The sequence below is a fragment of the Austrofundulus limnaeus genome, unplaced genomic scaffold (genome assembly GCF_001266775.1).
Source record: "Austrofundulus limnaeus strain Quisiro unplaced genomic scaffold, Austrofundulus_limnaeus-1.0 Scaffold367, whole genome shotgun sequence".
Lineage (NCBI taxonomy): Eukaryota > Metazoa > Chordata > Actinopteri > Cyprinodontiformes > Rivulidae > Austrofundulus > Austrofundulus limnaeus.
In genome coordinates this window covers 165,325-177,352 of record NW_013952769.1, presented here as the reverse complement: position 1 = coordinate 177,352, position 12,028 = coordinate 165,325, and the positions used below count along the sequence as shown (strand labels likewise).

Below are 12,028 nucleotides of genomic sequence, written 5' to 3'. Positions count from 1 at the left end.
ACTATATTTGATTCAGTTGGACCATTTTCACTCGAAATCAAGTGGAAAAAAAACCTTTCAACCCACTTTACAACATATTTAGGTATCTAATTTGACTTGCTTTAAAAAAATAACGTCAAAAAATTCATTTACAGATTTGTTGTAATGTATTTACAGATTTGTTGTAATGTATTTACAGATTTACAATGACACCATTTTATACAGTTTGTTTACTTTCTGATTCAACTGCTTGACGTTTGAACTGTGTTTGTTAAGGCTGAGTCACCCTACAAGATTTTAAAACAGTCGGCCGATTTTCAAAGACTGATAGAGCCACACGAGAGGAGAAAATATCCTGGATCTACCAGGTTTGGTCCTACAGTGTGTGGCAAGAGACAACACACCACACACGAAAATATATTTCATTCAGGAACTGTCAGATATTAAATCACACGAGACTTCCTGAAATCTCACGAGAATTCATTTGTCTGAGAAAAAAATCTTACATGACCTCCAGAGACGTGAGTTCAGAGTAAATAAACATTTGCAACGAGGAAGAAACAATGTTGATCATTTGTGGACTATTTTTACCAGAGGAAAAACAATTCCATAGGACTTTTAACATCCAGCAGACTTTCTGGTGAGTCATGACAGTTTTTTGTCTTCTGTATTTGGAATACCCTCCGTGTTTACATCACCTCGCTTTCTGATTGGCTACACGTCTCATTCAACAGGCTGAGAGCTCAGGTGAACACTACACACACTGTGATATCAGGCCAAAAAATCAAACATGTTGAACATACACTGCTCAAAAAAATAAAGGGAACACTAAAAAAATAAAGGGAACACTTAAACAACACACGCTAACTCCCGATCTTAATCAATGAAATATTCGCATTGAGCACTTTGTTCTGTACAGAGTTGAATGTGCTTCACAAAAGTTTTATTTACTTGGAGTTAGCATGCGTTGTTTAAGTGTTCTCTTTATTTTTTTGAGCAGTGTATATGATTTGAGGTCGGAGCGGTCCCGACATCGTTCCGAGCCGACTAGATCACTCTTAACTCACCACACACGGCAGGAATATCTGCTCAGATTATCTTTAGAGCCATCATGATAATCTGGACTTCCTTAAGATTGTTGGAAGGTAAAAATTGGCCTGATTTTCTTGTAGTGTGACACCGGCCTTTAATGTAAAAAATAGTTTCCATGAGCTTTTAGCCAAGATTCTTAGGTTTCTTTTGATACCAAACATGTCCAGGTTCAACTGACACATCTGAAGTTAAAAGAAGTTAAAAGAAATAGAAAAATAAACAGTGCTGCCCCCGGTATCGGGGGCTTGGGGCTCAGATTTTTCAACTTTTGCCCAACCAACGCCTCTTTTTTGTGCTCAAGTCACCTCAACCTGTGCCCCCCTCTCCCTGCTTTTATTGTTTGGCTCCTGAAAGTGGGAGGGGAGGGGGTGGAGGAGAGCATGAATTAATGAGGTGTTGCAGAGAGGAGCTGCATACAAACACTGCGCGAGCAGGACAGGAGGGAGAGAAAGATAGTGGGACGGAACAAAACAGAGAGCCAATAGATTTTCACGAGGCAAATGCAGATAATAGAAGAGAAAGACGAAGCTGGAAGAAGAGAGAGATAGGGAGAGAAAGGGCGTGAATAGCCGAAGCCCTGACAGGAACAGCTGCTAACAGGAGAAGAATGGAGACGGGAGGAGGTGCAGGACGTCGACGGCACACAAGCAAACCTCCTCGCACCTATGGGTGTGAGAAATCATGTCCGACATCCACGGGAGAGCTCATTCGTTGCCGTTTGGCTGCTCAAGGTTAAAAGCTTGCCGCCAACGCCTGATAAAAAACTCTCCAGGGCTTCTGCCAGCGCTTGTGATGAGGAAGTGTAATTTCCTCAACGGCCTCCTGTTAGTTAATCTACAGGCGGCCACACTCATTAACACCATTCAGGCCAACGTGAGCCAGCACTGCCACAGTGACATTAATCACTCAGACATTTCATTTCTTACCGCTGGTCTGGCCGCTCGCAGCCAAGCGCTGCACGAGATGGAGAGAGGAGGCGAGGAAGATGAGGAGAGGGGAGACAATGGAGGGAGATAGAGAGGAACAAAAAAACAGGAGAATCATTGTGCCCTCTGAAGAGGGTAATGGATTAAAACAAGACAGAGGGGTGATTCAGTGCTGCTACGTTTCAGGGAGAGAGAAAACACTCAGATGAGAAAACAGAGTCTGAATTTGATGTGGGAGTTATAAAAATTTAAAAAAGGGGCGTTTTATTGGACAAGGACAGAGAGACAGGTGGTGAGATGTGCAGTAGGAGTGACAAATGGGGTCCAGGTGGGGGTGGGATTACATCAGAGATCAGCCTCTTCTTGTTTGTGGTGGTGATGGACAGGTGCACAGATGAGGTCAGGCAGGGGTCCCCTGTGGATTACTGTTTGCAGATGACACTGACCTGTGAGGAGTGCAGGAAGCAGGTGGAAGAGAGACCAGAGAGGTGGAGGTGTGCAGCAGAGACCAAAGGGATGAAACTCAGTCGAGACGGAACAGAATCAGTGGGAATGAGAGGGAGAAGTTGGAGCAGGAGGAGAAAAAAATCTGCTCAGTTATGAAAACAATTCTAATCATGATTATTTTGATCAACACTGTAATCATGATTATTGATCATAATTACTCACTGAGTATGGATCAGTTCATTGTACTAAACACCAGTGAATAGCCTTAAGTACGGAAGCGTAGAGCTGCCACATGACACAAAATTATTTTTAAACTGGACCTAATTATAATGAGAAAACTATCTTGTAAAAACGAGAAAACTATCTTGTTATATCAAGATAACCATCTTGTTATAACAAGTTATGGTTTCTTCTAGTTTGTCACTTTGACAGAAGTTTATTGCCTGGATGGTGTGATGGAGAACACGACTGATCCATTATATGCCTTTTTACGAAGAAGAAATCTGCAAGGGGAACACATTTCTAGACTAAAAAATGACAAGTTAGTACTGAATAATGTTTTTGAAATAGTGTCTGAATTCAGAGAGTGAATATTATTATGTGCTACTAGCTGCAACATCTGAGCACAAACCCAAATAATTCTGTTCGTTTTGTTTATATACTGGATCAGTCGTGTTCTCCATCACACCATCCAGGCAATAAACTTCTGTGAAAGTGGCAAACCAGAAGAAATCATGACATGTTATAACGAGATGGTTATCTTGTTATAACAAGATAGTTTTCTCGTTTTTACAAGGTAGTTTTCTTGTTATAATGAGATAGTTTTCTCATTATAACGAGATAGTTTTCTTGTTATAACGAGATAGTTTTCTTGTTATAACGAGATAATTATCTTGTTATAACAAGATAGTTTTCTCGTTATAACGAGATAGTTTTCTCGTTATAACGAGATAGTTTTCTTGTTATAACAAGATGGTTTTCTCGTTATAACGAGATAATTATCTTGTTATAACGAGATAGTTTTCTCTTTATAACGAGATAGTTTTCTTGTTATAACGAGATAGTTTTCTCGTTGTAACAAGATAGTTTTCTCTTTATAACGAGATAATTTTCTCTCTATAACGAGATAATTTTCTCTTTATAACGAGATAGTTTTCTCTTTATAACGAGATAGTTTTCTCTTTATAACGAGAAAGTTTTCTTGTTATAACGAGATAGTTTTCTTGCTATAACGAGATAGTTTTCTCGTTATAACGAGATAGTTTTCTTGCTATAACGAGATAGTTTTCTCGTTATAANTATAACGAGATAGTTTTCTCGTTATAACGAGATAGTTTTCTTGTTATAACGAGATAGTTTTCTCGTTATAACGAGATAATTTTCTTGTTATAACGAGATCGTTTTCTTGTCATAATGAGATAGTTTTCTCTTTATAACGAAATAGTTTTCTCGTTATAACGAGATGCAGTTTAAAAATAATTTCATTCTTGTGACAGCTTTAGGCTTCTGTACTTAAGCATTATTTACTGACAAGGTGCTTATTTTAATGTAGATTATTGTATAAAATAATAAACACAAAGAATTTAATCACGGGTCACTTTTGTTTTGTTTTACTATTTTCTTTTGTCCCACAAATGTTTTTTCCATGTCTCACAATGCATGGACAAATGTAAGAACAAAAAAGTGTCTCATAAGGTTAAAATTCCAAAAATATAAATGGAAAAATATCTCAAGTGTTTTAAATATAAACAAACTTTGACATAAAAAAGCAAATAATGGTTCAGTTGAACAAAAGATTGAATAAAAATCTGTCTTTAAATTATAAGACAGTTAAAAGTATATTTAGATAAATTGATGGATCACATAAATTTAGATGAATAAAACTACTTCCCTTTTTGTAAAGTGTCACATGCTTCGTAGTGAAGAACCGATTCTTCCTTTTGTAAAATAAAAACCTTTTCACTATAGTTCTTTTATTATTGTACAACATTTTATTTTGGAGGAAAGAAAGGTTTACCTGCTGGGATGCTTTGATTTGACTCTAACAAAAAGACAGGAAGTAGATCTCTATTGGGAGGGACCAAAATGAACTGGATTAAAATGACTTTTTTGGAGGGACAGTTCAGTCTGGGCAGTTTGTCAGCAAAGTTAGAGAGGCTGAGAAATTTGGACCTCTAGACCTCACACCAGAATGGGACCAACCTTTGCTGTTGACCGGTTTTAGTTCAAGTTTCAAGTCCTAAGAATGTTTTTTAGTTCTGGTGTTGATTGTTGTTGATTAAAGTGTGTATTGGCTAGAACTGGGTGATACGATACACAACACAGGGATCACAATATGATATATTGCAATATATTGTGATACTGTAAGCAAGGCAATATATCACCATTTTCTCTTCAAAAGATTTAATTTAAAAAAATTCAGGATAAAGTGCACACCATTTATTACATGCATCAAAATGTTATTAAATGTATTTTATTTTTATGCAATCAGAAGAATTGCATTTTTATTTCACATTTCTTCTTACACCTATCCATTAAAGTGCCTGTGACATCAATGTTTTGTGAAAAATGTGATTGCACTTTTGGAAAGATAACATGGATAAGTTATTGCAAAAGCAATTTCACACCATTGAGGTGAACAGTTGTTGAGATATTTCCATGTGAAATAACAGGAAGTGATGTCAAAGGGGAAGGTCTGCATGCGAGCAGAGCATTGCTACAACGGGTACAACAGCAGGGAATCTTTTGATGTTTCTTTAGATAATTTTAGTCCCTTTAAGAGAGAGATAGTCAGAGTTCAAATAATAATGTTTTAATAAAGAAAGACCAGAGAGTTTTCTTTGTTAAAGAGTTCCCCTTTGATGTCACTTCCTGTTTCACTTTAGCTGAAACAAATTTAAAGGAAAATAGGCCAGTTATGTAAGAAAAATGGGTTAAATCTTGTGTACTATGCCAATTTTCTTAAATATGAAGATATTTTCTTTAACTTTTTGTATTTGAAGGATAGGCATGTCACGGGCACTTTAAGCCTTAATAAATCGATACAGCATCAGGAGATGAAATCATGATATTTCATTGTTTATATTGTCTTACAGCTCTATTGATTAGCATAGTTCCTTACTGCTGTATGTGCTAATAATCATTTTTCTTCTACACATACAGTGGCTCTAAATAGTTATTTCAAGCTTAAACGAAAAGGTCATGTGACACGTCATGTGTGTAGGTGGGGCTTAAAGTTCCACATCCCCAGTGAGCAGACTCTGGTTCCAAATATGGGTTTAGCCAGAGAAATTTGGGACGTTTAGTTTACAGGAGCTATAAATGGACATATTGGATGTTGACTGTGGAGCTGCCAGGAAGGAGGAGGAAACAAGGAAGACCACAGATGTAGTAAAGGTGGGTGGGTGTGGCAGAGAAGGCTGGGAAAAGTTGAGATGGAAGCCGGAGATCGGCTGTGGCGACGCCTGAAGAAGATGAGGTGTTGTATTGTTCTAACCGGGGTATTAGCTGTGCCGGCGTTTGAAAACCCTGCCATTGTTTGCATTTGGGGTGGAGCTAAACCGAAAGCCCACTTAGCCTAACTACTTAATCGCCCTCTCCCCTCTCCCTCAGGCCGGGGTTTATGAGCCGTCATGCTGACACGACAGATGTTTGCCAGAGACCCCACTTTGACACCACCGGTTAGGAATGTGGCGAACAGTAAAACATGGGACTCTGGTGGGCAATATATCCAGACCTTTTGCTGCTAATCCCCTTTATCTGAATCCTCCTTAAGTCTCGGCTAACACTGGTTTATCCTTAAGACTTCGATATCAGCCAACTTTCAGCCCGACACTTAGGAATTCGAATTAATCGCTTGGACACGTCGCCTAAGATAACTTTGTATTTTCTTCTCATAACTCTGCTCGGCTAATTCACGTCTGTTTTGATGTCCCTTCATTTGGATTGATTTATTGGCTTATTATGGAGCCGTTCTGCATGCGTGTAGAGGCCTTGTTTGTATTCAGCAGCCGGTTCGGGGAGCTGAGGACTGAGCGGACACTGATTGATAGGTTTAGGGTGGATCCTTTTTCTCTGAAGTGTTCTCCATCCTTGTTTGTCTGACAACAGCAATCTCCTGTCAGCAGTCGTCTTCATCTTTATCCTCCTCCTTCTTCTTCTCGAACACAAAACTTTGCTGTCACTGTGGCTCCCCGTTTAGGGAGATTAATGTCACCTCACAGAGAGGATGAGGAGGAAGGAGCCGATGCAGATGTATAGATAAGGCCCTTGTGCTTAAGTGCTCGATGTTTTGCACGTACACACCGAGCTTTGCAGGTACTTCAGAGGATCCGTTTTGTTACATGACAGATGCGACAGCTGCTGGTCTTTTAGATAAGTGGCAGTACAGTTTTTTTTTGTTTGTGTGTGTGTGTTTATGTTTCTGTTCCTCCACCTCTCATTGTCTTCCTCTCCCGCTCTCGTAGCCTGCATCCCTGGGACTTTCAAATCCAAATTCGGAGAGGGATCGTGCGCTCCCTGCCCGTCCAACAGCCGCACCGGTTCACGAGGAGCCAACGTTTGTCCCTGCCAGAACGGTTTCTATCGGGCTGACAGTGACCCTCCAGAGTCCTCCTGCACCAGTAAGTCACGCTCCGCAGCGCCACGTTTCTTCAGGCTGAGCCGCAAAGGTTCAGAGAGCAGGAAGTGAACCGACGCAGGGACGCTACATTTCAGCATGACTTAACAAAAATCAAATATTCCTCCTGTCGACAGAGCAAAGGGTGCAGATTTTGACTTTTAATCAGCATCACTGTATTTTCATGGGAGCGATGCTGTAAAAGCGTGGGCAGGCCATGCAAATGATGTGCAGTTTTATAATCCACACAAGCACCTCGCACGCTCCGGGAAGACATTAGCATTTTCCTGCTCTATTGCTAATAATTACCCACCAATAATTTGAGTTTTTTGTGTGTGTGTTAGCAAAATATCTCACAACCACTAAACAGATTTTAATGATACTCAAAAAGTAACAGTTTGATGAACGTCTACAACTGATTAACTGAGTCAGATTTTCCAGATATTCAGCAGATATTTGATGTGGTATTAGCTGAGATAGAGTTGTAAAGTAACTAAGTACTAATACTTCTTTACTGTATTTAAGTAGAATTTTTGGGTATCTGTACTTTACTTGAGTAATTATTTTTCAGCCTACTTTTTACTTCTACTTCTTACATTTTTAAAAAAGGCAAGAAGTAGAAAGTCGTTACTTTTATTTCATTTTTGCTTGTTTTCATTCCAGCTTGTTATTGTAAAAAAATTAAAACTTTCCATATAAATTGTGCCTCCTAGATAAGAGCGAATTTAACTGTGATTGAATGAGAAGTATAAATATATAAAACTCTGATAGTGTATTAGTTTGTACACAAACAAATCATGTCACACTCCAACAGGACATAATCATTAAAATAAAAGGACTGTACTTAAGAAGTATTTGTATTTCATGAATTATATTATTACATTTGGCTGCAGCCCTCAGATAGATTTTCATTTTGGAGAAAAGGTTTGTGCAGCCTTGATATATGTATATAAACTGAAACAGCTGGACTAGTGCATCCTAAATTTAACATAAATTAATTATTTTAATACAACAGTCATTCCTGTATTTGTTGAGGAGGTCACCTCCTAATAAATGTCCTTAAAGAAAATCTAAGTGCTCATTTTAAATCAATACTTTTAATTTTAATACTTGAGTACAAAAAATATCAGATACAGACTTTTACTCAAGTAATATTCCTAAAGGAGACTTTAACTTTTACCAAAGTAATTTTTTGGTAAGATACTTGTACTTTTACTCAAGTATCACTTTGTGGTACTTTATACCAGTGTTTCCCAAAGTTGGGGAAACATCAAGGTGGGGTCCTGAAAAGATTTTCTGAATTAATTACATTTTTGTCTTAGTTGTTACAAAGGAGTGAGGTTAGTATATTTAAAATGGATAAATGTAGTATAAAAAATATTGTTACTATGCCCATGTTTTGTTGACCTGATATAAATATTTATCATCAAATATAGTTGGGGGMACAGGTCTCTGCTACTGTTATTTTGTGGGTCAAAAGCTGAAAAGTTTGGGAACCACTGCACTTTGGTTCCCAACGTTGGGCTTGGGACCCAATCATGGGTCATGAAGCACCTTGGATAATCTCCAGAAATCAATTTAAAGGGTAATAAAATAATTGCTGATGTCATATTTTCCCTATAATTATTACAAAAACACAAAATAAGTATAAATAAGTATTTATATTTGTGTACAAACTGTTTAGATAGTCAAAAAGCCTGTGTTTTTAGGGTTATTAACGGAGTTCGTGTACTCAGACCAGTAATATTTGGGGTCACAAGTTTTTGCCATGGATATTTTGTGGGTCAGAAGATAAAAAGTTTGGGAACCACTGCTTTATACAACACTGAGCTGAGATTTATCCCCACCTCCTGCAGGGCTCATTGTTCTCCATCTCCACGAAGGATTTCCATAAATTGTTAAAATTTGGGGGAAATAAAAAACAACCTCTGGTTGTTTTCTGTTGTGGTCTTGTTAAAGCTGCCCGGTCTAATGATCCAGGATTAAACGGACACTGCTTTCAGCAAATCAAACAAACGCAATCAACAAACACCAGAGCCTCAGTTTTATCCAATCAGAGCAGAGCAGGGCGGGTCTTTGTGATGTCCGATGAGGTGAGGCCAGGCGCAGCAGAGAGCTCTGTGACATTCACTGCTTCAGTTCTTCTAATTACATAATATGAACTGTAACAGACTAACACTTGTTTGTCCCATATTATAGCAAAGATGAGTCTCTCATGTTTACCTCCCCCCCCCCAAACAAAACAAAACTAAAAACTCCCCATGTTCTGTAAGTGACTCCCTTTTAAATCTTTTAGTAGTTTACCATAAATATCAACACATTTCATCGTTCATATTATAGGAATTAAAAGGTTTTGGATGTGCTTTATATTTAAAATCATACCATGACAGAACTGCACTGGGTTAAATGTATTTAATAAATAATCAAATTTGAAAAATAAATAGTATTAAATGATTATATGAGCTGAAACCATCTAAATAGTATAATGATTTTTATTGAAATAGTGATTTACAAAAATAAATCAGTCAAACAAAAAACTGTAGGTTTAAGTTATTTTGGGCTGTTCAAAAGACATGTGCCATATATTTTTAAATATCAAATTATAGTACATAAACCGCGTACATTTATATAATTTGTTTGTTTGCAGTGAAAAGTTATGGACATGGCTCTTTGGAGAATCAGACTGATGAACAGCTAAGGCCTCCTTCACTACTTGAAGAACAAAGGTTTACTGTGCTGGGCAATTTACTGGATTGTACCTAAAACCATTTTTTTTTTGTTATGATATGGATTTTCTGAATACCGGTTTAAAGAGCCTGAACACGTTCGGAATCTTACGTCGCAAATTGTTTCGCTGGGACACTTTTCCTCGCAGCACCGCTATGCGCATTAGCAAGCTAATGTTATTTTTGGAGCAGCTTCTCAATGACTAACAGCAGGTGGCGATTCTGCTGCTTATATTGACTGATGTTTAAAAAAAAGTCCCGTTTTCACCATCGCTGAGTGTAGTTTACAGTGGTGGGCACTAGTCCCCTAAAGCACAAATGCGCTAATTGCGGACCTAAATTTCTCCTTTGCGCCTCAGGGTTTTTACTAATTTCTTTAAATGATTTGGGGATTTGCGCTTTCTAAATGTAGAATTCAGTTGCGCTAATCACAAATAATGTTTCACATTCGATTGTCAATTTCATCAAAAATAAAGGGAAAGAGCCGTCTAAGCTCACTATGTTTTGTAGCCACATAATTCATTTAACTTTGTCATCATTTTTCTTTAACATTGGAGGGGAAAGCCATCTCTACTAAACACAATGAAGCTCCACTGTGTGGAAACAGCAAACCTTCAGGCAACATTGTGTTGACAGAGCTTTATACTCTGATTTACTGTCTTTCTGTGTGACGGCTTTCTTAGTGTGGCAGGAAGCTTCTTCACTGGGTGACAGTCCACCTGCAGTTCTGATCTCCAGAACCATGCTCTGCTGTGCAGTTTGTACCTCCTCTCTGAGGGACACCATGGCAATAACTAATAAATAAATAAATAATAATAAATAAAGAAACATGAAACAGTTTAAATTCACGCTCTTATTTTGAAAAGAACGGGTTCTTGTTCTTCTTCCTGTAGCCTAACCAGAATGCATTGCTTCAGTTTTACAACAAACAGTTTAAAATTACTAATATATCTGCATGTTTTCTTACTGAAGCCCTACCATAAACATAAGAAAATGACTATAAAGCAGCAGAACTAGCAATCCACGACTATTTTTTGCTTTAAGACCATGACTCAAAAGTCTGTTTCGAATAATCACCTCCCCATACTGCGTCGAGATTTGTCAATCTGTGAAAGAAAATAATCTTATCTGTAGATGGCAGTAAAGTGCTGACTTGCCTCTTACCTGAAGGTTTTCTGGTGAACAGTGATAATTTTGCGCTTTCTATTTAGCTTCTGCTAAGTTTCGTTGAGCAAATGTGCTTTTGAACTTGCGGACCTAAATAAATTGACGAGTACTTTTGAAATTGAGCAACTAAAATTAGAATTAGCACCACCCACCACTGGTAGTACACCCCTCTTCGGTGAAGTGCATGGATAGATTTAATGAACGATGTAAATGTATGGAGACGTTAACGTGCTTCTATTGTGAAAAGCCTGGGGGAAGTGGTTTTTGTACTGGGGTGTAGTTGACTGGTGCACAGAGGCTGAGTCGTCCCGTTAAACTTTAATAACATAAAACAATAGGCCAGATAATGATCTTTGCTCAACCCTCCTTCACAACTGGACCAAAATGTGTGACTAGAAAAGACAAGTAGAGGAGGGAAAAGCAACACAGACAGTACAGTAAAATAAAGAAGTTAGTTTCTGTGTTGCAGAAAAAGAGTAACTAAGCAGTGTTTGTACATTTCATAATCAGCTGAGCTGTGATGAAAAGAAAAATACCGGTGTAATTGTTGAAAGTACTGTGACCATTGAAATATATGTATATTACTGGATTGGGCGTGGCTAGTGCGTTGCTAGCTACATTGACGTGCACACACTGGAGCTCTGTTCTGCATTGAGGAGCCTCAACAAAATGAGTGGAGGTCAATGGACTGTCAGGCGTCATCCTGATGAAAAACTCTTATAACTTCCTTATTTCTTACTCGATTTTTACAAACAATGGTTCAAAATGAAGCTGAGGAAATTGTGAATTTTATAGTTATGGGAATTTTAAATAAATAACTAATTTTAAATGACTAACAGTGGCTTAAAATAAGTATTTTGCATTTCCCATGTGTTTTCTCAAAAAAAATCAATGAGTTCTGACCAGCTGGAGATTCATACTAGGGGTGTAAGAAAATATCGATACACTGAAATATCACGATATTTCATTTCCCGATACTGTATCGATATTGTAAAGCCCTGTATCGATTTTTTATTAAGGTTTAAAATGTCAACTTTCCTGCCAGCCGTTCATTTTTATGTTGTAGTTCAGCC

The 12,028-nt window shown here is 37.9% G+C and overlaps 1 protein-coding gene across 2 annotated transcripts in view; it reads left to right on the top strand.

Annotated features, from left to right (window-relative positions):
* Nucleotides 1-12,028, top strand: part of LOC106528279 (ephrin type-B receptor 3) — a 95,470-nt gene that overhangs the window by 55,498 nt on the left and 27,944 nt on the right. For both annotated transcript variants that reach the window (XM_014023412.1, XM_014023413.1), the window contains exon 4: nt 6,911-7,066. In XM_014023412.1, coding sequence (XP_013878866.1) covers nt 6,911-7,066 — 156 coding nt within the window. The remainder of the gene's footprint in view (nt 1-6,910; nt 7,067-12,028) is intronic.